The sequence below is a fragment of the Sebastes fasciatus genome, chromosome 21 (assembly GCF_043250625.1).
Source record: "Sebastes fasciatus isolate fSebFas1 chromosome 21, fSebFas1.pri, whole genome shotgun sequence".
In the NCBI taxonomy this organism is placed as follows: Eukaryota; Metazoa; Chordata; class Actinopteri; order Perciformes; family Sebastidae; genus Sebastes; species Sebastes fasciatus.
In genome coordinates, this window is record NC_133815.1 from 11,963,424 (window position 1) to 11,991,408 (window position 27,985).

Consider the following 27,985-nt stretch of genomic DNA (forward strand, 5'->3'; position numbering starts at 1 on the left):
TCTATATAGAGTATTCAATGTTGTGCTAAAGGGTGGTACTGCACTTCTATATTTTTGTAGTAGATCAGATTTATTCATCTAAATCTAAATATTGAAATTGTTCCAATGTGACATTTTGCAATGCATTCAGTTTTGCTCTTGCTCTGCTGCACTCAGCTCCATCTATACCCTTAATGTGATTGGCATACAGATTCCCAATTCATTGTTAAACTATATTATACTATGGACACAAATTAGCTTTTTTTCTGATTGGTTGTCAGGGGCCAGTTGCATAAACTTTAAACATAAATGTTAGCTAACTATTTCACCTGTTTAGACATTACTTCTAGCTCACCATTTCAACTGTTTATCCACATTAGTCACTCATAGGGAAGCTTTATGACACAGGTACATTTAAGTGTCTACAGCAAGTTTAACTTTAAGTTATATTTGAGACAAAGACTAGGTCTATTTTTATGCAACTGGCCCCAGGTGTCTGTTAAAATAGTATAACAGCACAAACATAGTCCTGGTTAACAGTTAAATCACAAATTTAAATCAGTGCACAAGGCATATTTAACTGTAAACAAGTTGCAAACGCAACAAGCTTTAGAAAAATGACAATTTGAACATACCTTCTATTTTACGTGTGTATTAAGTGTGATAATACACTCCTGTTAAGATGGAGGAAATAACTGCCCCCATCTGTTATTTTTGGATATCAGACCTAATTGTAAATGATCTTGTATGTGTCAGGAAAGGCGTCATCAAGCGTTTCGGCTGCTTACCCTTTCGTCACTGATCTTTAGCACCTTAGTGAGGAAGAGCAGCAGCAGGTTGGTCCAGGCCTCTCTGTGGCTCTCTGAGTTCAGAGCCAAGAAGTAGGCTACGGCCTCACTGCACACACTACAGACAAAGACAGAAACATTTCAGACATTATAGGACAGCATTAAACAGAAAAAAATACTGGATATTATGAAAGAGAAATGACTCAGAGCTGTGTTGTTCTGTAATGTATTATAGCAAGAAGGCATCTGTTTTACTGCCTTGCTTATCACGTGAAAAAAATAGTCGGGATGATGGAGATTGTTTTCGCTCGGTAACTGCTAATTAAAACAACTGACTGAGGCGATTCTGAAAACAATTAAACACTTTTCTTCACAGTTTAAGCTTGAGGGAAAGTGACGCGACCTCTGACCTTTCTCCTTAAAACCCTGCGGTCCTCTTCTGACATCACTGGCATCTGTTATCCCTTCACCCTCCCTCCCTCACACTCACAGCTCTCTTGCACTTCAATGTCTGTAACTTAATCGCCTCCTAAATCTGCTTTGCACCCTGCAGTAATCAAACCTGCATGTGTGTGGTAAACAAAGATCTGTGTGTGTGTGTGTGTGTGTGTAATTTAAGAATAAATGTGCGTCTGTGTTGCTTCTGGATGACAGGATGAGGTGTGTGAAGGAACATAAAATACAGGCACGATGACACATAACAGTGTCTCCATGAATTAGGATTTCTGAGCCACTCGCACACGCAGGCACCATCCATCCTTCCTCCTCCTCCTCCTCCTCCTCCACTCTTTATCATCGTCTCTCTAATAATGAATGCAAGTAGGAGAGACAGGCGATGATTCTGCTTTATCTTGATATCACCATCAATTCGAGGGCGAGGCTGGGAGAGAAAAGGGGGGGGTGACGGCTGTTTTGCGAGACGCTGAATAAAGATGCAGCGATGACAGCAGTGCTGACTGAACAATGAAACATCAGTGAGTGTGCCGATTCCCTTGGATCTATACAGCATCCGTTACAGAGAACTGCCGAGCTGTGCACACGCTGTGCCTTTGCCACGAGTAACTGACTGTAGATAGTGACATCAAAACACCCTCCCCTCCTCTCAGGGTCAGAGTCTTTTGATTTCTCCTTCCTCTGAGGAGGGTATTGACGTCTGCGCCCGGAGAAGTGTGATTTCTTTATTCCCACATTGGAGCTAGTGATGGCGAATGTGTCGGAGACGTATTAGGCTTTGACCGATGAAATACTCCTCAGCTCAGAGAACACACAGTATGCATATGCTCAAACACAGACCAGGGGCGGAGCGAACCGATGACTCAGTCGATATTAATATTTCACAGATGTATTGGCAACAACATCCCTGAAATGGTGCCAATTGATTCTGCAGGAGTGATGGTAAAAAGGAGCGTTTTCAATATCTACAAACTGCCCCTTTCAATATTATTGAAGTCATTCTTTTATTCTCAGATTGAGCTTTTGAAATCATAAACATAACACCAAAAATCCCCATATCCATCTATGTAATGCACACACCTAACTGAATAACTAAAGCAGTTTATTGGAGCAGAGTTTTTGCAGAAAGATGTCCTGCTCCATTGCAAACTACCAACAACAAAACCTCCAATTAGTTTCTGAATTTATGTCAAATTGAGAGCACGTTCTCGGGCATATGTAGACAGAAATGTATTGTTCCAGCTGTTCCTTATAACATATATTCGGCAGGAGTAGTGTACTTTGTGCAGACAGCATCATTAGTGGGATGAAAACAAGCAGCAGAACAACAGAAAGCATTACAAGATTAGTAGTTTAACAGTCTTTAATTAACTATTAATTAAAGACTAATTAAAAACTATTATTAATTAATTTAAATAACAGTCTATGCTGCTGCTACGCCTGCTAATGTGGTAGTCGATGATGATGATGAGTGTCAGAACAATATGAGAAGTGTGTTGCGTCTACTTAGAAATCATGTTAAATATCAATGGAGGTAGCCGAGTAGGGGTAAATCTCAGATCCGCTGATGGATCAGCAGTTGCAGTGGCGATGCAGTGGTCAATGAATACGTCACATGTTTGTTCCTTACTTGAGCAGTCGTCTCTGGACCTCCTCCCAGTCGTCCTGGCGGCTCTCGTCTGTGTACATACGAAACAGGATGCGCAGGCCGCACGCCAGGCTGCTGGTCTCCTGCTTCAACAGGTTGGGCTTCGACTTTCCTTTGAAACCTTCAACACACACACGTACGGATGAACACAGTTACAGTCACAGCCATTTTAAAATGTTCTATAATCATTATTATTATTATTATTATCTCCAGCAACACAGCCTGAGGTAAAGCGCTAATCACAGTCTAGATGCAGACAGGGATTTCTTGCCCCTACCTGCTTTCCACAGTAAAGTCCTCTGCTCGTTGTTGGAGTTGAACGCCTTGGCGAAGCCGTGCGACTCCAGCAGGCAGTCCAGCATCTTGAAGAGCTGTTCCGAGGTCAGGTAGCGATACATGCCGTGGTCCTGGATCTCCACCGGGACGTCCACTGTATACGAGGCATCCCGCTTCAAAAAAAACCCCCACATGACAGATTATTATTTTCTTTAATCACATTGCGCAGAAATATGGAACCGCTGATGAGTTACTATCTCAGAGAAATATGAGCGTTTGTACCTGAGCAGCAGCAAAGTTCTCAGCGTCTTCCTTCTTACTGGTGGCAGGGAAGAACACAATGTTATCGATAGTCTGGATCAGCTCCAGCTGCACGACACACTTTATCAGCAGAGCCGTGAATAAGCGCTGCTCCTGGACCTCTGTGGAACATAGAGGGAGACTTCTATCAGAACACACACTCTGATAAAAAAACACCAGCAGTCGGTCTTTGAGGGAAGCGACAGGCTTACTTATTGGGGTCCTGCTCCTGGAGCCGTCCTCACACATGCCCGAGGCTGAGCTGTACTGACTCTGCCGACGGCTCTCCATGGCAACCCTATCGGCACTGCTGATGGAATGCTGGTCGTCAGAGCGGGTCTGAATGTCAACTGACTTCTGGGAAACGGAGTCCTGAGAGCAAAGTGGGCAGAGTTAGTAACATGACATCAATGTTTCATGTTTAAATATCATGGTTATCGTCAATACCGGTATATCGCGACACCCCCTTATATACAGTACTTGAAATTATACAAACAAATTATGTATAAGAAATGAAAACTGCGTGAAAGAAGCAAGGCAAATGCTTTGTTTCCTAGCAGTAAGATTCTCAAAAATATATGCAAAAGATGTGGAAATAAACTTGAACAAATATGTCAAAGAAAAATATGAACACAGAGCGATTCATTCACGTGCAAAACAGAAGAATACTGTATTTCCTTACCAGCTGTTTGTCTGACTGGCCCGGTGTTGTCAAGTGTTCTCCCTCTGCTCCTGCTGGTCTCCATGTTAACAGCCTGAAAACCCAGTTTACCCACTAAATCACATTCGTTGTTGGACAGAATGACAAACAACTAACAACTTCCAGGCTAGAAAATCCATCAAGCTAAACAAAGTCTTAATTTGGTTAAAGTCTTACATCTCGTTGGTTTGTATTTCCATTTAGCAACAAATGTCCCCGTTTATAAATAGAATCACAGCTAAATTTAAGACTGCAGGTTTAAATGTTAAAGCGTGGCTTGTTTTCTGACTTTTCGAAGAGATGCTTTGTTATTTTATATTCAGTGCAGCAGCTTACGAGTGTGGGATGGTGGTCTTGAAGATATCCAGCATGCAGTTGCACGTCTTGTCCCAGGTCTCCAGGGAGAATTTCTCTCCATTCAGGATGACCACATTCTCTAGACAGTTGGTGCCTGAACGGGCGAGCTGCTCATTATCTACAGACACAAGAGGAGGAGGAGGAGGGGTTGGGCCGAGTGGAGGGAAAGACGAGGGAAGGGTAAATTAAAAAAGACAGAGTGGAAAAAAGGTAAGAAAGACTACAGAGATTTCTGCCTTTTCATCTATATTCCAATAAACAACCCAAAAATACTAAACACGTTTATTGACTATTTGCTTCACCTTCATCTTTTTATAAAGTAGTGGACAAGTATTGATGCAGCACATAAAAGCCCAGTTCTGTCACTGCAGCCAAGCCCACTAAGTGTCCTAATGCCTCTCATTATTTTTGACCTGTTGCTGCTTGAAGACAAGAGGACAATCTTGACCTCAACGCTGCACACACTCTTCTCTTTACTTGTGTAAAGATAAATAATGTCAGGAAACAGAAAGGGGTTTGCTGAGTGCTCACCTTGCTGCACACACCAGTAGAGCTGAGCCAGGATGTCGTCCAGCAGGACGTCGTTGAGGGACTCAAAGTATTGGGTGAAGACGTCAGAGATGGCATAAAGTGCGTGGTTGCAGGTGGTGGTCATCCACTCTGCTTTCTGAGGGCGCAACACAATTTCCTTCGTCAACATGAGAACAAAAGCGACGACCCAATACTGCAGACATTTGAAACAGCTGTTGGATGATGAAAGACTCGTCGCGTACCTCGGTCTGTTGCTCAGGCAGCTTCATGTTGTCAAAGATCCTGAAGACAATTCTGAACAGGTCTTGCCACCAGTGTTTCTCAAAGGTGTGCCCGTAGGTCTTCATCACTTCAAACATCACTGTCAGCCCCCTGGGAAATACACACACACACATTTGTCCTTTCTTTGATGCTACAGCTGACATTTGCTTTTTTCTTTTTTTTTACGACATGCATTAAAGTCTTTTTTTATCGAGCCAGCTTTGACGTGCAAACACTGGCAGCACTTTACACTCGCTTGAAATCTAAAGCTGTTCATATATACAGTTTTATGCCTTTAATGACGCCCACCATCTGGACCCCCTCTCGCCTACCTGGTCCTGACATCCAGCTTACACCTGTTGATGATGCAGGAGAGCTCGAAGAGGATGGGAAACCACCCCCGCACCCACACGCGGTCCTCAGGCGCTACATTCATGTCATCACTGGTGTAGTCTTTGAACGCCTGCCAGAGAAATACGAGCCGTGGTCACCATTTCTGCCTCGGGGAGAGAATTAACCCTCCTGAACAAATACACATTTCTATACATACTGTACGTGCCCCTGATCTGCACTATCACTCTCTTTCATGCTTTCCTGATGCACACATACTCCCTCTTTGTAACGTCAAGGGCGAGGAAATTATGATGGCATTATGCGAAAGCTGTACCAGTAAACATTTGCAAAAGGCACATTTTGATACACACTGGATGATACTACTGTACACGTGCACTTTAATTCCTACTGAACATTTATACATCTATATATTCTGTCAATCTTTAGATAGTTCTTAGTAAGAGGTACATTTATATATCTAATATTCTGAATGTGTTGCTCAGATGCATTATATTTAATTAAAGAGGACCTATTATGCTTTTGTGCTTTTTCCCTTTCCTTTAGAGTGTTATATAGTTTTTTGTGTATGTGAAAGTAATGTAAAGTAAAGTAAGTAAAGTAAAAGTTCTGTAAAGTTACAAAGCCCAGAGTCCACGTCAAACGGAGCTACTCTCCCCCACAGAAACACCGCTCCTGAACTGCCTTAAACACCTTGCTTGAAGTCCCGCCTTTTCTCCTGTAACGTGGTGATGTCACTAAGTAACATATTTGCATAATATCTGCCTAGCGGTTAGTTTGGCACCTGAAAATAAGCATAATAGGTCCTCTTTAAAGCTACAGTGTCTGCCATTATTCTCTCATTTACAGTAAGGAATGAACTGTTCAGTATAATGCAAGGCCTGACATTGACCTGTGGCCTCTCTGAGACGTATTTGGCGCAGTGTCGGATGAGGCGGATGGCTTCCATGCTGGTGTCTGGGAAGGAGGCATTACAGGCGAACTCGGACAGACACTTAACGGCGTCCTGGAAGGAGTCGATGGTGGCCGCAAAGTGCTTTTCAAATACATTCGCTGGGGAGACGGATAGAGGGAGATAAAGATAGATGAAGGGGAAAGAGAGTTGATGACCATGGCGGTTAACAAAATAAGTTAGCAAGGTTGTCGCTGAAGTTATTACATCTTTCTTAGATACATCACTGATACAGCGTGTGTGCTGCTTGACTTACTGACGATATGGCCGGTGGTCTGGAAGGCCAGCTCTACGATGCTCTCGTCCTGGTCAGACGCAGCCAGGTGGAAGACGGAGAAGATGTTCTTCCAGCCTGAGCGGATGTTCGCCGCCTGGGAGTTCACCATCTGGGCTATACAGCGCACCACCATGTCTCTGATGGTGGGAGACCTGGACGGGAAATAGTGGGTAAGAAGAGTTGATTGGAAGAAGGATAATAAAAGAGGAAAAGAGTTAGATAAGAAAGTAGGAAGCATAAGAGTCAATCAAATAAAAAGAAGGAAATTCATCTCTTCATTGATGCCAATTATCTTTAAAAGCTCTTGATTTCCCATTTTTGAGGCAGCACCATTAATCCAGCACTGGCTAGTCTTAGCACGACAGCAACTGTTGCCATAGTGAAGAGCATTCCTAATGGCTCAGTAGTTATGAATGAGAGACGAGCTCTGCCTCCGCACACACACACACCCCAACACAGAGGAGGGCAGCGTGAGTGCGTCTAATGGACACACTACGCTGCAGGGTTTACATGGCTGCCCGCCATCTCCTCTCTGCTGAAGCTCTCAGCCTGTTCAATCTGTGGGTGGATTTATACTTACACCGCTACTCCTCTTTCACATGAATGAAAAGAGTGATGCAGTAAAACAGCTTGCCCTTTTGATGTGTCGCACGCAGACAATTACGATGGCAAAATCAAACTAATTTATAACTGATAGCTGTTCAAAAAATCCATTCAAGACTTGAGGAAGGTTTTTACATGAATTCACTGAAAGGGTAATGCAAACAGACTGAAATGGGTCATTCGCTCGCTGCTTTCTCTCCGAGCGAACAGTACGCTTACTCACTGCTATAAGAAGGACAGAGAGAAGAAAGAGAATGAATAACAGACGAGGCAGAGAGCTGCTACAGAGGTTGTGGAGGGGGAGTGCGAGTCTGCAGCCATGTGAGAAACAGCCCAGAAATAGTAACTACTCAAAGCCACGGTGCTGGCCTTGTGTTTGCATCACCCGGGCGCTACAGATTTACATGGATGGAGCAACAAACTTTACCTGTTCTTTTTCATGATGTGCTCAAAAGGCCTCAAGAAGTCTTTCTGGAATCTGAAGTTGGCCAGCTCCCCCTTCTCCAAAAACTTCATGGACAGCTGCCTGAGAGAGTCCACCGCGAAAATGGCCACGTCTTCATTGGAGTTACAGCCAACCTGCACGGAGATAAAAACATATTATTAAGACTTGCAACTGAATAACAAGCATGTGGCAGAAGAAACAAAAAAAAAAAAGATCTTAAAATCCACTTCCCAAGATGATAAATGACTATTTTGATGATTTGATTTTACAAACAGTTTGCAGCCACTCAATGAGAGACGTGTCCTTGAATAACAAACTACCAGAAAGCTTTTCTGGCAACACTTTGTGTTTATCAGCGACAGAAATCAGCTTTCTGTTAAACAGAAGGTGGGAGAGAAAGTCCTTTGCAGCTCACTTCCCAACAGAGGAAGTTTATCCTTGTGATTTTGAAGATTATCAAATGACACTATTTTTTGTTTTATTTCCATACAACAGAACTATACTGTATCCGTGTCTTCTCTTTCACGACTTCCTTCCCTGGAGTAGCCGATCCTCACCCACCTTGTTGAAGTGGTCTCCGATAACCTCCCAGATCCTGGACCACTGCAGCCGGATGCGGCCCATGTTGTAGTAGGAGATCTCGACTATCTTTTGCAGGCTGAACATACGTGGGTGTGTGGGCGAGGCCAGCTCATCCATGGACACAGCACACAGCCAGCGCACGAAATCAACTAAAGACGAATAGATGGAAGACGTTGTCAATGAGAAGAGAAAGGGTGCTTTGTGCAGCAAAGTGACGCACGGCAATCAAAAATAGCTAAAATGTACCTGTCCTTGGAGCAATAAGAATAACAGTATGAAGCTAGACTCACCTATTGCGTTACCATCCAGTCTGGTAGAGCCGGTGAATATCCTAAAACAGAAAAACACAAGAAGTATTTAAAAGCGACATTGCATGGAAAGATTTGCATTTCTGCCAAAAACATAGGGGGATGTTTGCTCAAAACATACTGCCTACACTTACTGTATAACCAGTTTAACTACCGTTTAATGTGTTTTTAATCAGTGAATTATGTGAATAAATACAGTTTTCCTGATTGTTTTTCAGTTGAGGCTGACTACAGTACCTGTCCACAGCCACCACCACACTCTGAGAGCTGGTCTCTCCGATGGACTCCTGAATGCTGGCGATCTGCTTACGGTCCACCGTCCCTCCAACTACAGAGCAAAGCACAGAGGATTCAAAAATCTAAAAACAAATATCATTTATGAGCTTGTTTTACTGTCAAGACAAACAGCTCCAGGCTGTGACGATGGATTTGCGTAACAATATGTATTTATGAGTTGGTGCTGACCTAGACCCAGGTACTCGTCGTTGTGCTGCTCCCTCGTACTCGTAATGAAGCCTTCTTTGCTCCGTACCGTCCCTGAGATGTAGCGCGCCTTCACTCCGGTACCGATCAGCTGAGCCAGCTCCAGCTGACTGATGCACTTCATGATCTGAGGAGAGACGAGACAGGGGTTTACTTGGAGAAAAAAACACATTCAGAAAGTAACAGAAATGGACACAGGGAAAACTGAGACAGAATGGAAGAAGAGGGGGCTAGGGGATGTAGTTTTTTGTTGGGTCGGCATCTATTTTATAAAGCTACAGTTTAAATTAAAGATCCCATATTGTAAAAAGTGAGATTTTTCATGTCTTTTTTTATTATATATCAGGTTTAAGTGCTATCTAATTACTGTGAAAGTATCGAAACGCTCAACCCATGTAGGAATACACACAGTCCGTATTCAGAGACTCTGCCTACGAAACAAGCTGTAAGGATTTCTGTAACTTTGTGATGTCACAAATAAACAATATATATAGTTTTAAATGTAAAAAATCTAAATGTGTATAAGTTTATTTCTGGTTGTAATGTATGTGAATGACATCAGCTGACAGGAAGTAGACATGGACCCAAGCTGTTGCATAGCAACACAAATCCATTGCAATTCTGTCGAAATGAGCTAAAATGGAGCGTTTCAGTCGGAGGGTAAATACAAGCATATTCAGACAGACAGTATGAGGAAGATAAAGTTTTTTTTTAACATTACAGCATGTAAACATGTTCTAGTAGAAACACAAAATACAAGTATGAACCTGAAAATTAGCATATTATGGGACCTTTAAAACATGTACTGCTTGTTTGGAGAGCAACACATGTTAAATAGAATAAACTGTATTTACTAAGATTCTTATTTTATTTAGTTTTTAATCCAATGTTTAAACATCTTTTTGAAGTAATAACCCACCCCAAGAGGCTGCGTTAGTCTGTTTCATGTTGTGCATAGCAACGACTCAAAGCTGCTCTAAAATAAAAACATCCACATCCCATTGGGAATTGAGGCCTATTGTGGCTCATTGCTTGAATCAGGAGAGGAAGATATGAGGGAAAACAGATAAGGTGAGATGAGGAAATAAAACAAGTGAAAGTGAGATGAGAACGGCGAACCTCGTGCCAGGAGTTGCCCAGGTAGTTGCCGTCCGTGTGGGCCACAGTGATGAGGGTCTTGATGGTGTCAATGTTCTTCTGCTTCATTTCTGAGATGCCAGAGCTGGCGGTCAGCAGGGTGAACCTCGCCAGGGCCTGCACATACGCATCTCTCTCCAACTGAGGTAAAAAGACAAGGCGGTGTGTCAAAATACTGCAAGGTAAAAAGTAAACAGTCAGACGCTAATTAATCCAGTTAAGACTGTGGTACCTGTATGCAGAAGATGCATGCTATCCTGATGGCACAGCGGATGCCCTCCAGACACAGCGAGGCCACCTCGGTGTCATCGCAGTCCTGGAGACCCACGCTGAACGCTGCCAGGAAGGGAGTCCACGCCAGCTGAGGGACGACACAAGGATGAGGTGTACAATTTGTGTGTGAAACTGTGTTATATATATGTGTGTGTGTGTGTGTGTGCTACCTTGAACATGGGCCTGACGTGCTCCAGATGTGTGGCGCTGGTGAAGGGAGCCTGGACGTGGCTGACGGCCTCCATCAGAGCTTTGGCCGTCTTGGCCATCTGCTCCATCTCCACGTTGTACAGCAGACGCCTCTGCTTCTCGCTGGCCACACCTGAGCGAGAACACACACATACACACAGTCACACACACACAAAGAGCTTTGTACAGCAACCAAACCAACTCAGCAAGGAAAACACCGCAGCTTTTCATCTTACAAGCTCTGCAAAGTGTCAAAAGGAGGCTCAACTACTGAAACAAAAAGCGACAATAGGTCTCTTCATGCCTATTTGCTATCATTTTAAGTCGATGAACTATTGTATATTTTCATTATGCTTCAGAAAGAGTTCCAGCATTGCTTATAACCCTTCCATTGAATGGGTTTTTGCAATTTCTTTGCTCCTTGTGTCTCATTCAAAAGGATCACAGCAACAAAGACATCAGGTAAACGGCTCTGGATAATAACTGGAGAGTTTATTACATCTTTGAGACACCCCCATAGCAGCGAGACTCACTCTGCTTGTTGGATTTCATGGTGAGCTCTTTCGTCTCCTTCATGGCAATCTTTTTCCCCGCAATCTCGTCGTAGATGGCCGAGAGGTATTCCTCAGGCAGGTCTTTGCTGTCGTTGATGCCGCGGTTCATCTTGATGTATTGCTCTTTCGTCATTTTATTCTTCACCTTTTGCAGACGACAACCAGAATACGGGTCAAAAAAGCTGCTGGTGATTTATGTTGCGCTGATATCTGAGGGAATGACTGCTGTCATCCCCAGAGGGGCTGCCGCCTCACTGAGGTGGAGCGCTTACCTGTGGACTGTGAAGGTCTGTTGTCAACATAATGATCGAGTAGGCCAGGACGTATGCGGTGTCAGCGCTGGCAAAGAGGGTTTGCCTGGAAAATTGAAGGGAAGAGGAGGGCAGGGAATAGACACAACGCATATTAATAGCAGCATCTTGTATGTGGGTCACGTTGAATCAAATTCGGCTATTTTCCACAGCGAGGATTTTCCAGCCAAGAGATGTAAACTCACCCCTGATTGCATTCAAGATATCTCGCTGCAAATTTCTCCATGAGCCGGTCAATCTTCTGGGCTTCTCCGGGGAGCCGAAAGCCCTCCAGGAACGTCCTTAGTGCAGAAACAAAGTCTTTGCCCTGGAAGTCCATTTGATCCACGTAGGCGTACATCACCTCTTTATTGAAGCGGTCATTATCCCCGAGGAATTCTCCCACTTGAGTCTAGGAGAGCAAAACGTAGATGTCAGGCTTATTTTTAACATACTGCAATGTAACATACAGATAATCCTTCCAAAAGAACCAGAAAGGCTGTACTGTATTGTTACACCCCATGTGTTCAATTTGGTATGAACCGACTGAGAGCTCGACACTCTCACTAGAATTGCAATAAGTTGCTCTTCAACTCTCATGTCGTAAGAGGGGAAAAGCAGGTGAAAAAAATGTATTTCAATACGGTAAAAGAGCAGCGTATTTGTCTGCCGTTCCACTAATAAGAAGCACTTCTCTAACAGCAGTCGTCAGTGTGGATTAGATAAATACATGTTCATGGTTATCCACTCTGCTGTGGTGCCACTGCATCTAAGAGCCCTTGTGCGTAACCAGATGTTATGAATGCTCTTTAATGCTGATTACCGCTGTGCGCAGACACCCTCGAGGCTGTCCAATCAAAGCGAGCGTGCTCCTCGTTGGAGTTACGCTGCCGGTGGACAGCCATTAGATTATTGTGTGGCTTGTTCTGTGTGCTTTGGCTGGCAGAAAGGGCAGCATTTGTTGAGCTGCATTTGTTTATTTGCCAAGCTGCTACGTTGCAGCTGGTGGTTATTTTCTGTAAGAACAAACAAATCCAACAGAGGTGCTGGTGTTGAATGAGCTGTCTATTGTCCATCAGCTAGTGCAGACTGCAAGACTTTTGCCACGATTTGCCTGTCCCAGACAAATGTAGATCTTAGATCTGAGACAAAGGTAGAGGCTGGAGATGACGTTGATATGAATTATGTTTCACTAGAATAGAGTGTTGCAGGGATGACGTATTTTTGTAGGCCAACCAGGAAGTTAGCATCGCCCTGGTTCCCTCGACAAGAAGCCAATGGAATTTTTCCGCTGGGTTTTGGATTACAGAAAATAAGTTCTGTGGTAAAACAAATGTTTATGATACTTGATCACCACTTTTATGATTTTTGAAAAGTGAATGCAATCGGCAGAAAAAATTAGGCTATAAACAAACTACACCACATTGCATGACTTCACATCACCACCACTAAGCTAAAGGCGGACTAGTGTTTGGCGTGATGACGTTTAGTAGTCTCATTTAGCCACTTGTTAGTAAATCGCCTTTTTTAAGACACAAAGGCTTCAAAATTCACTCGTGGGGTATTTATTTATGTGTTTTATGTTGTGGAACAAAATATAAAAATTTCTTCAGCTTGTGTTAACCACAGACCGTGGTTAAGGGGCGGCTGTGGCTCAGAGGGTAGAGCAGGTTGTCCACCAATCGGAAGGTCGGTGGTTCGATCCCCGGCTGCTCCAGGTCACATGTCGATGTGTCCTTGAGCAAGACACTTAACCCCAAAAAATTGCTCCCGGAGGCATAGCCATCGGTGTGTGAATGAGTATTTAGATTAAATCCTGATGGGCAAAATTGGCACCTTAGTAGCCTCTGCCATCAGTGTATGAATGTGTGTGTGAATGGGTGAATACTGACATGTAGTGTAAAGCGCTTTGAGTGGTCGGAAGACTAGAAAAGCGCTATATAAGTCCAAGTCCATTTACCATTTACCGTATTTCAAGCCTCTAACTAAAAACCCCTTCAAAAAACCCATTGACTTCCAGACGAGGGAACCGGAAGTGTTTTAGGACTCATCCCTGCAGCACACTATACTGAAATTCAGTAAAAAAATATCATGAGTGCAGTTGAGCTTGTAATGATTTTTAAATTATTTGAATGTCATGTTCAAAACCAAATCAAAAGAACCAGTTTTCCCCCCATCCGTGCTGTTTTTACAGCAGTCTACTTGATACATACAACACCATGTTTTTGGGGCAGAATGCATTACATCTGCACCTCAAAAACCAAACGGTGACTTCTTACATGTTTTCGTTGAATATCGTGATCAGTTGTGTAGTTTGTGCACCCTCATGTCTGTGATTTTGAAGGTCTTGTGGTTGCTGAGAAATTGAATGAAAACAGGGTGACGTGTTACCGAATCAAGCCTCTCTTCCTGGTGCAAGAACTGAGCAAGATCCTCTGGGGTTGTACCCAGCATGCCTTGCTCTTGAAGGTACTGGATTCCTCTCTTTGGTTTCTTGTTGAACCTGTGTAAAAAGCAGAGACATACTGTAGCCGATGCACAGTAAAGACAGGATAAAATGATAAATGTAGGTGCGCGTATTGAAACTTACAGGTCAATGCCTTGCTCGATGATCTCCTTTTGCTGTTTGAGGACCTCAAACTGCTCGGGGTTGTCGGTGCCTGACATCTGGGTGCTGTAGCTGCCGATGCCAGACGAGGCGGTGGAGTCCAGAGAGTTAATGCTCCCATAGCGGTTTATGGTCTCCGGGGCTTTTGTCTCCGTGCTCTCCTGCTCTGATGGTTTCTCTTGGCCTGAGGAGCAAAAAAAACAGGAGATGAGATAACCCTGAGGGGATGATAGACGAATGGAAGTAAACCAAGTATTTCTACCACAAAGGTGAGAGTTTTTAATTGAAACTCCGGCACACAAACTCAGCCTGGAGGCTTATAAGATGAGCTAACTTAACGCTGGTACTGCGGGAAGAGACTTCAGTAATTGAAAGGGGAAACTGCAACACAGAGAACAAAATGACCCTGAGGCCTCCTTAGTGATTGTTCTTGCCAGGGAGGGTATGCACACTGGTGTTACTCACTCATGCACACAAGACCGCAGCCTAACCAACTCCAGAAAACTTATTCACACAGAGCAGGTGCAAGGCAGGGTTTGAGGGGAGGATATTATAAAAGGTGGGTTATCTAAAAAGCTCCAGGCAGTCAAAGAGGAAGCAGCCAGAATTTAGAGGCCAAGAGAGGTGTTTTTTTATTTTTTAATCCTGCTGCTGGAGCGGGTCCACCCTGTAGCCCTGAGCGAGGGCCAGGCGTCTGATTACACATCGGAAACTCTCTAAAACATTCAGGACAGTGTCACAGTAATGTGATCCGGCAGTGTGCTCCCCATTCTAGCGTAGAGAGAAAAAGGTGGAGGAATACAGAGGGAAGAGGGGAACATTAACTGAAAGTAGGGCTGCAATTAACGATTATTTTCATTGTCGGTTAATCTGTTGATAATTTTCTCGATTAATCGATTAGTTGTTTGGTCTATAAAATGTCAGAAAATGGTGAAAAACGTCAATTAATGTTTCCCAAAGCCCAAGATGACGTCATCAAATGTCTTATTTTGTCTGCAACTCAAAGATATTCAGTTTACTGTCATAGAGGAGTAAAGAAACCAGAAAATATTCACATTTAAGAAGCTGAAATGGGAGAATTTTGCCTTTTTTTCCCTTAAAAAATTACTCAAATCGATTAATTGATTTTCAAAATACAGTAGTTGGTGATTAATTTAATAGTTGACAATTAATCGATAAATTGTTGCAGCTCTAACTGAAAGTTTAAGCTGTGAAATTACTTTATAACATATTCATGACATTAACAAGCAGCATTTTTACCCATCGAAGTCGGAAAAGGTGTTTTACAAGGTTTTGGTTACAATCTATGGCACATAAGTGGGAAACCCTACAAACAACACAGGTTATAGAAGACTAATACAAAATCATCTAAAGCTACAGACACAACAGGCTTAAAAAGAACGATTCCCATCACAGCACCACGCTCTAGCTGTATTCTTATAGTATTACCTGCTCTTGCTTTGAAGACATATAAAAAAAGGGGAGAAAATGACACAACAAGGGACAAATGAAAGAGTGAAGGTGATATATTGTACTGTAATGTGAGAATGCATCAATGTATTGTAATCACAACTATTATTGCACGAGGAAGAACATGGTCTTGGTCTGAAATCCCCAATTTAACATTCAAAATTGACATTTTGACCCACGAGCGGTAAGATAAAGTCCCTGCGAGTGAACACTGCTGCCTCTGCTGGTTAGCCTTGACAGGCTTAGCCCGAGGCTAGCCTGTGGATAGTTCCAGGGGCTTGTGGGATATCTTTTCCAGCTCTTTCACAAAATTGCACTTGCTCCACAGTTTGAGCTCCTCCTTTGTATAAAAACAGAAATCCTCCGGTGTGCAGAAGACCCAGCGGCCAGTCTCATGTTGTAGACGGGCGTTTCAGAGCGGCTCGGCTCTGAGGTATCGCTCTGTTTTATACTAAACCTTCTGGATTAGCCTGTCAGCGCCGGCCTATGGGCATTATCTCAACGCTTCCTCTGGCTGGAGCTGAGCTGATGAACGCTCTCTTTCCTCCTCAGAGCTGTAGCTTCCCTGATGAATGCCAACTGTCAATCCTGCGACTGATTGCAGCCGAGCTGATGGATGTGAGCTTTATCGCTAACCCCAGTTAACCTCGATGATGAACCGCTGCCAAAAAGCGGGCTGATCAGGGGGAAAGTCTACTGTAGTTATAACCTTGGCAGTCTCCTCTCTGACACACACTTTCCACAGCACAAGTTCAATTCCCCACAGACTGCTGAGGAAAAGCAACAATCTGGGTTTTTATGGGCAAGGCCAACAAAGCGGAAAATTGCAGACACACAAACAAGTCTAGCGTGTACCATCTGTATTTAAGCTGTAAATTCAAACCACTTCTGATCACGTCTTGATATAATAATAATAGGGAATAGTTCAGCAGTAATAATATCTATGTATGTTCACTTATATTGACCTAGACTAAAATACAAACATGAATTCTGCCACTTATGAGTCTGAAGACTAAATATTTAGTCAGTGTGTCGAGTCAGAATGAACACAAAGGTAATTTTCTTGTCATTCAGTTTAGTTTTGATTGCTGCCACAAATTAAATCCATGTTCAGCGTGTCTTACCAAGGCTGGTCTGGGAGTTGGGGTTGACGTACTGGTCTTTACTCCATTCTACCATACATTTCAGGATGGACACTAGACATTCAAGGCCTTTCTTTCTCAGGGTCAGCTCCTAGAAAGGGACACAAACAGTATTAGAATTAACAAACCTAATATTGAACCTTTGTAGAAGAGTAATACCAAATAAAGCAAAAATATTTTTTTTAAAAAGGAGAGAAAAAATATCACCTGTAGGGGCGTTGTGCCGAGCTCATGGCCTCCGCGACCCTGTGCAATTTTCGAGAGGTCATTGACCAAGCGCTCAAATATGTTAGCAGCATTCAAGTCACAATCATAGTTGACGTAGATGTCCACCACACTCTGGGCATCTGAGAGAGACACAGAGGGAGTTTATCAGTGAGAATCTATGATACAAATACAGACTGTTTACACAAGCAAGCAGAAATAATTATAGGTTAATTCTAATCATTAAATTAATTGAAACCTTTCAAAAACTGATGTGATTAAACACATTTGGCAGACAAAACACCAGGTTTTAACAGAAGCTTCTCTCTTAAGCCTCCATTACTGCCTCATTATCAAATAATACAAAACAATCGATGTTAAAACGGAATTAAATGAAAACAAACCTGCGCATATTCTAGTGAGGGTTTGTATGACCATCCACTTGTGGTCGTAGGAGCTTGTGGACGTCTCAAGAATGTACAGGAAAATCTCCTTGAAGAACACCTGCGGACAAAAACACCATCAGCTACCTGCATGGCCAACACATAAACCCACAACACACAATATTCTCCGGGAGCCCACATGAGCTTCCTTCACAGCAAATACAGCAGGTGGTCATGCATTAAAAAAACTTTGAACTGACTCAAACGGAATAATAAACTGTGGGCAGCAGAAAGGAGGTCATAGTGCAACTCTCAGTTGCACCAAGGTGGAAGAATGTTACAATACTCTGTGAGAAACCACATCTCCCATACAGCACTGGTGTCAGCTGCCTGCTGCAGTGAGACATGGAGTCAGACTGTCAGAGTATTGCGTATGTGGTGTTCTTCAACACGGAAAGACTCCGAACCAGTAACCTTTAGGTAAAAGCTATATCTAGCTATATAAAAGCTATATTTAAATGATCAATTTAACAGTGCTGCTTAGGGCTGGGCTATAATTACATTTATTACACGGCTTTGTTGAATACTTGACTCTGATTGGTCAATCACTGTGTTCTGTTATCTGTTATTTCTTTATAGCAGACCGCTGCTATGTATAACAGACCGTTGCTATGGACGCAGTTCTGATCTCGGACTCTTTTTTATCAAATTATTGATTTCTTAAGTAAGTAGCCGTGTAATAAGCGGGATAATGTACGGCTAGCGGGTCATTGTTATGAAATAAACCCCTTCAGGGCGATGCAAGACCCCTCCGTGAACCCGGGTCCGTCCTGTTTGGCATTTATTTCACAACAATGACCGGCTCGCTGTACATTATCCCTTACATGATCATTTATATATATATATATATTTATATATATGAGATATCGTGATACATAATTACATTGTCTAAATCGATAATCACAAGCACATACTAAATCAAACTGAAATATTTTGAGGGAATATCATTTGAAGATTACGGTTTTGATTTTACATCTTACTTTATATTACGATTAACAAATGTGTATATATGTAAATATTTATTATTTCTTTCTTTATAATTTCACTTGAAACTGTTATGTTCATTTTGCACTAAAGTTCTGAATTAAATAAGATATTTAATTTGTCAAGTAATTAGTTCTCACAAGTAAACAAAAATAGGCTTTACCATCTAGTTATTAATTCATATAGACTATTTATTTATTGAACTACGAGAAAACATGCTATATTATGATATATATTGTTATCGAGATATGAAATTATCTATATCAGGATAGAAGATTTTGTCCATATCACCTAGCCCTGGTGCTGCTTTTGTAACTGTAATCTGTTTCCGATTCATATTTTTGCAATCTTAAATCATTAATTAGCAAGACAGACTGTCAGCTGCCAGAGAAGGTGTGAAACTGTTGTTTCCCATCAAGAAATGGTGGGTGGATAGATAATATTTATATATAGTTACTGTAATGAGCCAACTGGTTCATCAGGTTTCCCCTGCATAATATGAATCTAAATACAGCTGGGAAAAAATGAACACACAGAGAGCACACTGCTGAAGAATGAGAGCAGCAGGTAACAGCTGTCGGAAAGCAAGCATGTGTTTTGGTAGTATTGACGGCCTTCGTTGCATCACTTTAAAAGCTTTCCAGTGAAGATAAGATAAGAAGTTGTTGAAGAAAACCACACTAGGTGTTAAAGCCTGAAAAACCCTGAAAAATGCAGTGTCTCATCGTAATCGCGTTAAGGTCTATTCAGGCTGTCAGCGGAGACATTTTCTTTACACTTTCAGTCTGAGAAACTGTCAACAAAACCTGAGATCTTCTTCATGAGCACAGTGAATACGTTACCTCGATTTGCATCTTGAGGTGCGTCTTGAAGTGGGAGAGCAGAGTGAGGAAGATGGAGAGCGAGAGTTCGAAGACCTCGGGCACCGAGGAGACGCCGTTCTTGGACAGGGCCACGCACAGGTACTGCTTGATGGCGTTGATGAACATCTCGTTGGTCTTGAAGATGGGCCCGGCATTCTGCAGAATGGACAGGAGCAGCTGGAGGGACAGGACCTTCGATCGTAGCTCGTGGGATCTGAGGAAGAGGAGGAAGTTCAAGCAGTGTTTCCATGGATGTAAAGATGGTATATAACACAGTAAAGTCAGGGGAATATAACTGTAAGACACTACTGGTATTATCATGAGGTCAGTCTGAATATTTCAATAGCGAAGGACATGATAATATATTGATAAAATGAAAATGCAGCAAGAGAGGAAAGACTGATTGTGTCTGTTCTTCTGCAGAAAGTGCAGGTCTCTTATATTGTGTACCCTAACCTTGTGGGAATGAAGCTGGCTCCTGCATAAAACAACTTTTCCAGCCATCTGCTCAAGGCTCCGAGAACACATTGTCCAATCGGATGAGCATTAACATTTCAGACATACAATACATTCAGCGATAAAAAGAAAAAAACATCTCGCTAAAACCAAGTACTTACAGGCAAATTATCTGTCCTTCAAGAAAAGTTACACCTCAAAGAAACGGCGGCGTAATGCACACTGAGACCACGTCACACTGTATTTCTCCATCTGAGAGTTAAAATCTTCAACAGCCATCAAAGAAACGCGAGGCCAACTAAATCAAAGCTCCTCTGCGTGTAGAGCCTCGGCTCGTCTGAACTGTTTTTCTGCGGCAGCAGCAGGACAGAAAAACTGGAGCTCAGAAAAACATACTTTCAGCTACTTTATATGCTGAGATTGGCTGCCTCCGTGCAATGTCTTCCATCTCTGGCGCGCAGACAAAGTAGGATTTATGTGGCACAACAAAAATGTGTCTCTGCTGCTTCTGCAAGTGCCCAAAAATATGGACTTTTTTTCCTCCCTAAAAGGGACACTTCTGTCAAAGCATACACATGCATTTAGGACTGCTCGATTATGGCAAAAATAATAATTAACATGATTATTGATTACTCATTGACTTTGGAAATGTCATGCATTTATTGAACCTTTTCAACAGTGGATTTTCTTGAACTTTAAATATAATTCAACTGAAAAACAACAATGGAAAAGAGATAAATAAATAAAATAAATCATATATAATATATAAATATATATACATTTAAATCAATAATATAAAATTGATAAAAAATAAATTAGATCAAAATAAATATTAAATCAAATATAATATATAAATATGTATACATTTAAATGATAATAAAAAACAAATAAATTAATTAAACATACCACAGCCCGGCTAAGACTGAGTTTGGGTGCACCACTGTAAAGGAAAGGGGTGCGCTGGATTTATAACAAAACAAAACGAGAGCGTCATGGTAAAACAGCACGCGGCACAATAATTGTTTTATCTCGATAATCTTATTTTCATAATGGTTGGAAGCCAAAGTTTGATTTATCTCCCAGCCCTACATGCAATCTCGTGGTAAACTGTCTACAGAGCAAGAATATGAGTCATGAGTTTATGAGAAACTGTTAAAAGTAAAATACCTATATTATTGTCATTTATTCATTGGGTAATGGTAAAAGGATGCACGGATGAATCTAAATCCTAAGTGTTGCATAAAAGACTACATTACCCATAATTCTACAGAACAAGGATGACACGGAGTTTGCTGTTACTTGTTCGAGTTCAATCAGAGACTCACTTCATTTCATATCATTTTGAAAAGTATTTTTGAACCACAATAACTTAACTAAACAGAGTACTGTAAAGACTACACTGAAAGAATTATGTCACACCAGGTCAAGAGGATGTATCCATAATTAATACATATACCATTTTTTACACTTGTTTGGAGGATAGCGTGTTGGACATTTTGTCCTATTAATCACGTTAGATGTCCGATAACAAGAACATAATAATCCATCCTGAGACCCGATGTGTTCCCTCTGATCCACCATAAAGATACAAACTAGTACTTTCTGATAATAATAATAATGCAGCTTTTCAGCCTGTCTGCTGTGTTGTGCATGTGTGTGCGCGCGTGTGTGTGTGTGTGTGTGTGTGTGTGTGTGTGTGTGTGTGTGTGTGTGTGTGTGTGCGCGTGTGTGTGTGTGTGTGTGACTGAGAGTGAAACATCAGGCGTTATACACAGAAACCAGATGCAGGAAGTCCTGTTTCACAAAAGCCAATCAGATGCTTCCTATTTGGTCAGAAGTAATACTGAATGATGGCAAAAAATCTGATTATGTTTCCTTTCTGGTGCTTTGCCAAAGAGGAAACGGTTAAAAAGGGATTCATGAAACCAGGAAGTGATTCAGAAAATGCTGAGCGATGCCTCATTGTCTCCTTCATCACCATTTTATCAAAACACTACCGTAATCACTGGAGCAATCCTCATTTTAAACCACGACTCACCTCTATTAGAATACACTGAATAATAAGTGAGGGAATACAAGGGGGTTCACTCACTAACATATTACTAATCTCAAAATTCATCAGCCATTAGTGAGCTTTTCAGAGTAGAACATGACCTTCAACTATTGGTGTGTTTATGAGCAAAAGCTGGAAAATATGTTCAGTAAAAGACAAAGAACAAAGTGTGTGACTGAGGTTATTTATAAGTCAGACTTCTACACCTTCTTATCATAAATATTCCATTGTGTTAAAATATATCTCTCACTTTTTGTGCTCAAAAATATTTCACTTGGCTGAAATATTAAACCAAAATGTCCAAACAAATAATCCCATTGTTGCACACTACATGGAATATGAATTCTTACTTGGGATCAGGTGGTCCGTCTGACAGCGGTTTCATTGACAGCTTGCAGAGTGAGCGAAAGACAAGAAAGGCGTCTTTCTGGAGGATGTGGGAGAACTTTGCACCTGGCGGCTGGCCCGGCGCCGCTCCCGACTCCTACGGAGGGACAAAAACAGCGTGTGTGGTTATTAGCAACATCTTCTTTCACGGAATGATTAAAAGCCTCCAGGTCTGTTAGCTTTGTTTAACCTTGATCACTGAGGAGTGCAATTAACCAGGCTTCATATACAACTGAAAAGAAGGGCGATTACATAAGACATTCCAGGAAATACATTCACTTTAATTAAAGAAACTGGATCTTTTTCATTATTTTGTCTTTTGATTAAATCATGTTGACTCTCAGCAATTCGGCCGGGACCAAAATGTTACATCATAAACATGAACTCCAGCTAACAATCATAACACATAAATATGAAGCACATTAAAATTCCTGCTGTTTCTCGCTTACTTTAAGGTGAAAAATGCCACGTCTGTAGATTTCTCCTAAATTCACCAAATGTTAACATTAGATAACGCCTCATTTACATATTTAAACATAAAATTTCAGAAAACTTTTAATACAAAGCATAATTGTCTTAATGTGAGTAATCAACTGGGTAAGTTTCATGGTGATATGTATTAGTTAAACCTTTTACCCTATTCACCTTACTTTGACTTATACTTGGAACAAAAATGTATTAACTCTGGTCCGTCCTTCACCTGCGTGTCATTGGACGAGAGAGACAGTCTGTCATCAGGCAGCGAGGGGGTGAAGCTGGCAGAGATAGGCGTGCCGGGGATGCCGTTGGCGTGGACGTGCTCGCTGTCGCTACCCAGCGTGCCCTCGTCCTCCAGAGAGCTCTGGGTGCCCTCCGTCACCGCTTCAGCCGGCTCCGACTCCGCCGGCTCCGACTCCGCTGGCTCGCCCTCGCCGCCGGGATCCTTAGTGTCAGAGCAAAGGTTTGTGGGGTCCAAGCAGTGGCCTGTGGTGATGATAAGGCAGGGAGGAGTTGGATTGACGGGGGTGACACAGTGATCTTTAGTCTCAATAAAGAAAACACCTTGAAACATCCTCCACAAGGACCAGCAAGGCAACATTAAACTTACAGATCTTACGCTGGAGTTTGACATGATGTTCTGGTCAAGTACAAAGAGAGAAAATGACAGCGGCACATTAGTAAACAGCATGTTCGGGTTAAGAGAGGAAACTAGAGTGCATTTCTGCTCAATGTTCCTCCCGACCATTAAAGCCCGTTTGTCAAATTGCTGCTCAAGGGTAAAAGTGTATTTGAAAAGGGAAGCCAAAGCACTACTCTTTTGTGTCTACAATTTAATGACGTAGCCGTAGAAAAAAAATAGAGGCTTCTTTTAACTTTTGCACACAAAGACAGAGTGCTTTGCCTTCTTTTTGTCAGCATCTAAGGGAACTTCACGGAGCTTGACATGACCTAAAATTATAGCGTAGCTTCCCAGGAACTGTTATTGCTCAGCAGATGGCCGGGTTTAGAGACTTCTGCATCTCCTTTCAGACACATTTTGAACTTTCATTTTCCATATGCATTTAAGAAAGGAATGTGCAAATAATGGGAGGAAAAATTAAACCTGCGGATGGATCTCTAAATTTGCAAGAGTCGGTTTTGCATAAAAAAAAAATCTCTAACTCACAGACGCAGGTGCAAATTTGCACAGGTATTTAGTGGGGAAGTGCAAATTCAAATGATTCTATAGCAAACAAAGGGTGAGCAAACTGAAAAGGGCTCATAGGAGCTGCACTGAACAAAAAACAGAGTTGTGGCTGAACTTGTTGTTCATTAAACTAGTGCTAATGCACCATGATAAAAACACCCACTTGACATATATATATATTTCTTTACTGCACACAGAAGACATCTCACCTCCTGCAACAGTATTGACCACCTCCTGCAGGATACTCTGGACGATTTCATGAGCTTTTTCCTCATAGTTTGGTGTCTCCTCGTCCTCCTCCTCACCTGCCTTTGGATGCTGCTGGGCTGCTGCATCTGAACAACACACACACAGTTTAAGAAAACACACCCTCTAAAAAGGTGCAGAGGGCAATCAACACATCCATTCTGCTATAAGCATAGTGCATTCTGGGCCAGCATCCATAAAGCTACAATGTCATTGACAAAGCACATTTAATGCTCTTCATATTCTACACCAGCTCGTCTCTCAGTGAATGAGCCATTGTAGCGCTGAATGTGGTATCGAATGTTTGCAAAAGTAAACACTGGTTTCTGACGGCTTTCTTTTCTTTGAATGAAATTGCACAGAACGTCAAGAGCGAGGCTTTTTATCGAGCGCATTCAGGGTGTTCACTGTAACACTAGATGTTTTCATCAGTAATCACACCAACCCAGAATGTAGATATAGAGACAGAGATATGAAATGTTTAAAAGATGTGATCTTAAACCTTTTCAATGGCTGTTTATCAAGTGTGTGTATGGCGCCTCGCAACTGGAATTTTTTTTAAATGTTCTCTGGGCTTGCCTAAGCACAAATGTCAGGATACAGAATATAAAAAGATAGGACAATAAAATAAATCTTACTCTGTGCTGCTGCGGTGGCTTGATCTGCCTCAGTCTGTTCATTTTCAGCCACACAGAACTCTGAGCCGTTCTCTGGATCTGGGCTCTCGTAGATGGGCCCCTGCTCCTCTTGCTCCCTCTGCTCCTCCCCAGACACAGACCTGCTGCTGCTGCTGCCCTCCGGGGCTGGTGTCGAGGGGGTGGACGGGGTGGATGGGTTGGTGATGCTGGGGGTTGGAGGGGTGACGGGCCCGTTGGGCTCCTGGGAGAGACCCTTGGCCGGCGGGTGGACGTGAGCCTGGAGCTGGGGGGAGTCTGGCTCCGTGTGCTGGGTGACCGGGGAGTGCTGCCGGTGCCGCTCTCGCTCCAGCTGCTTCGCTTCCTGCAGCTGTAGGGCGGGAGTGGGTGTACACACACACACGCACATACAAAACAATAAAAAAATAAAAAACACACATACACAGAACAGCATTCATAAAACAGGCACATTCAACACACACATACGCACACACAGAAAAAGACCGGTTAAGACTAAACTCATAACAGCAATTACAAGTATGAACAACCTGTCTAGATCCTCTGAGGGCTCACTGAACCCAAAGCCACAACCAGATGTCAAAGCAGAAGACAACGGATTCTTTTAAAAGATTTTTTTAACATCTAGAGTGTGCCAGCAAACATTAGATGTGTGTTCTTATGGAAATGTATATGAGAAGTAGGACATGCTACTAAAACGGCGATGAGAAAAAACTTTGTGGAATCGATTCATGCTGGCTCGTGTGAACTGGGTCTATTTCAGTCGGCTGGTGGCAGAAGGTATTTCTGATGGAAAATGGCTCATACAACCATGTCCTGGCTGATGCGTCATGGCTGACATGTGTTACACCGATATGGAAAGTGTTGCTACGCTTTAGCTTGGTAGGTCAGGAGCTAAAAGTGGGTCACAAGACATTTGCACACGACCAAAAGAATATGATGTGACGTGAGTGAATATTGTGTTATTTCAAAAGTTTGGCATCTCTACTGCTGATCACAGAGGGGAAAAAGCAGTTATATATGCACAGTAACACACTTCACTATTTCATGGCAAACACCGATACAAGTTCCAAAAAAAGATTTGCAAACAATTACAAGCAGTGGATGTTCTCTCAGCCAAGCTAAATTAACAACAGCCCATGGTGCATTTTCAATCCAAGTGCATTTGTAGAATTGTCGGGCATAAATGTTAAATAAAAAAAAACAAATGATAGACTTGAGTGACTCGAAGAGGAAAAAGCACAGTAACTAAAGAGAGGAATGGGTAACAGATGGAAATATAAACAGCGTGACACATTTACAAAACAGTGGTGATGGATGGCGATCCTTCTATCTGCAGCTTTTCAATTAATAACTGTAACCAACAGTAGAAATCTGCCAAGTGAAGGGACACTGGTGTCTGTCTCGTCTCCCTTTCTAGCCACAATTACACAGTTTTATGCTGTTCTCTTCACAGAAAGCCAAACCAAAAATTGCATTTCACATCTACTTCATACACAAACTCCTTTTTATTAAACCCATTATGTCTTGTTTTTAAAACCACTCTTCCGGAAGCTGTTCGACTATAATTAAACGAGCTTGCCGCCGCTATTGTCACATTTAAATGTAAGCAACTCGATCCAATGATACCGCTTTCTGAGTGAAACAATTAGTATTGAATATGAGCGACGGTAACGAGGCCAGACAACGCACCTCGGCTGGAGGGGACAGCGCAAACAAACTAAGCTCATTATTTAAATGCCACCTCAGTCGGATAGTGAAGGCTGTGTGTGAGACTGTGAGCCAGACAAACACCGTGTGTGTGTGTGTGTGTGTGTGATCATAACATGCTGAGCTGCAGTCAAGATGATACACACAAACAGAGAGAGTGGATCTCCCTGTGCAGCAGCAGCAGCAGCAGCAGCAGCACAACACTACATAGGCAGTGACAACACAATAATAGGCCTTTGCCTCAAAGTGTGCCTTGTCTCTCTATCTCTACCCCTGACTGCTTCTTTATATTTCTCCGTCTGTGTGACTCAATACCAGTCGCTCGTTGTTCTAAAAGAACAGCCTTTGGAGGAACACAACATAACAAAAAAGCTGTCAGGAATGAGACAGGAGTAGCTGACCTGCGCTAAAACATTTAACACCCTCAGGTGTGAACTAAAATGTAAATTGGTGCAGGGAAGCGATGATTTTGTAGGCAAGAAGTCAACAAAAAGCCACGGCAAGCATGTGGTGGAAGAAGTAACACAGCATACCTGCTCCTGTGCAGTGTCGGAGCGAAAGGAAAAGATGAGTGCACGAATGGATGAGGGGGGAAAAAAAGCGCAAACACACAGACACACAGAGAAGAAGAAAGTTTGAGAGTTCTGATCAGGCAAGTCACGGCAGTCCTGCACGCTTTTACCTGGCGGTCACGCTTTCTGGAGGCCAGAGACCAAGATAGCTTGTGATTTGTAAGCTATGTGTCCAAAAGGAAGGGAGGGAGGCAGGTGAGGAGGGGGGAAAAGTGTCATTCAAAAAGAAAAAGATGACATTAGAGCAAGCTTTTTTTGTTTTAAAATGTCCCTCTGGACACAAAGCAAACAGTAGACTTGAATGAAATCAGGAATAGGTGGTTTGAGTAAAAGCAGAAAGCTTTCCCACAGAATCTTTCATTATATTACAATCCGATCTGAGCCCATGCCAAGACAGATTTACATACTTTAATTTGTTGCAGCATTTTCAAACTGCAACCTCGTAGATTTTGGAGTCTAATAATCGGCTTTTGTTAGTGTCAAATTTCATCAAGGGAGGAGCTGCCCTCTCTCTCACTTTTGTGCGTACTTTCTACATAAACAGCATCATGTGTTGTAAGTGAATGTTTCCAGACGGTTTGGACATACTGCTTGGTTCTCCATTCGCGCGAAGATGACGTTGAGCATCTGCGTGAGCGTGGCCTTGGCCGTGGTCTGGTTGATGAGGTTCTTGCTGGCCAGGTAGATGTTGTAACAGGTGCGGACGGCCTGCAGCACTGTGCCCTCGTGGATTTCTATGTGCTGGGAGGTCACCGCCGTCAACAGCGCCTGGAGGGAAGAAGGGGAGACGG

At 42.5% G+C, this 27,985-nt stretch overlaps 1 protein-coding gene across 4 annotated transcripts in view; it reads right to left on the reverse strand.

The window, feature by feature from the left end:
* Positions 1 to 27,985, reverse strand: part of arfgef1 (ADP-ribosylation factor guanine nucleotide-exchange factor 1 (brefeldin A-inhibited)) — a 56,714-nt gene that overhangs the window by 1,549 nt on the left and 27,180 nt on the right. The window contains exons 5-40 of one of the 4 annotated variants that reach the window (XM_074622471.1): positions 27,783 to 27,962; positions 27,305 to 27,358; positions 24,898 to 25,264; positions 24,223 to 24,348; positions 23,435 to 23,464; positions 23,048 to 23,310; positions 22,311 to 22,444; positions 19,431 to 19,665; positions 17,566 to 17,665; positions 17,165 to 17,304; positions 16,940 to 17,048; positions 14,328 to 14,529; positions 14,129 to 14,240; positions 11,944 to 12,149; positions 11,720 to 11,804; positions 11,427 to 11,592; positions 10,875 to 11,026; positions 10,664 to 10,792; positions 10,414 to 10,572; positions 9,277 to 9,421; positions 9,049 to 9,139; positions 8,794 to 8,834; positions 8,483 to 8,652; positions 7,904 to 8,055; positions 6,853 to 7,025; positions 6,537 to 6,697; positions 5,626 to 5,756; positions 5,275 to 5,404; positions 5,033 to 5,168; positions 4,481 to 4,619; positions 4,127 to 4,199; positions 3,657 to 3,816; positions 3,427 to 3,566; positions 3,146 to 3,317; positions 2,851 to 2,989; positions 768 to 885 (exon numbers count right to left, since the gene is read on the reverse strand). In XM_074622471.1, the coding sequence (XP_074478572.1) occupies positions 768 to 885; positions 2,851 to 2,989; positions 3,146 to 3,317; positions 3,427 to 3,566; positions 3,657 to 3,816; positions 4,127 to 4,199; positions 4,481 to 4,619; positions 5,033 to 5,168; positions 5,275 to 5,404; positions 5,626 to 5,756; positions 6,537 to 6,697; positions 6,853 to 7,025; positions 7,904 to 8,055; positions 8,483 to 8,652; positions 8,794 to 8,834; positions 9,049 to 9,139; positions 9,277 to 9,421; positions 10,414 to 10,572; positions 10,664 to 10,792; positions 10,875 to 11,026; positions 11,427 to 11,592; positions 11,720 to 11,804; positions 11,944 to 12,149; positions 14,129 to 14,240; positions 14,328 to 14,529; positions 16,940 to 17,048; positions 17,165 to 17,304; positions 17,566 to 17,665; positions 19,431 to 19,665; positions 22,311 to 22,444; positions 23,048 to 23,310; positions 23,435 to 23,464; positions 24,223 to 24,348; positions 24,898 to 25,264; positions 27,305 to 27,358; positions 27,783 to 27,962 (5,220 nt within the window). The remainder of the gene's footprint in view (positions 1 to 767; positions 886 to 2,850; positions 2,990 to 3,145; positions 3,318 to 3,426; positions 3,567 to 3,656; positions 3,817 to 4,126; positions 4,200 to 4,480; positions 4,620 to 5,032; positions 5,169 to 5,274; positions 5,405 to 5,625; positions 5,757 to 6,536; positions 6,698 to 6,852; positions 7,026 to 7,903; positions 8,056 to 8,482; positions 8,653 to 8,793; positions 8,835 to 9,048; positions 9,140 to 9,276; positions 9,422 to 10,413; positions 10,573 to 10,663; positions 10,793 to 10,874; positions 11,027 to 11,426; positions 11,593 to 11,719; positions 11,805 to 11,943; positions 12,150 to 14,128; positions 14,241 to 14,327; positions 14,530 to 16,939; positions 17,049 to 17,164; positions 17,305 to 17,565; positions 17,666 to 19,430; positions 19,666 to 22,310; positions 22,445 to 23,047; positions 23,311 to 23,434; positions 23,465 to 24,222; positions 24,349 to 24,897; positions 25,265 to 27,304; positions 27,359 to 27,782; positions 27,963 to 27,985) is intronic. The other 3 variants (XM_074622474.1, XM_074622473.1, XM_074622475.1) reach the window with 3 other exon arrangements.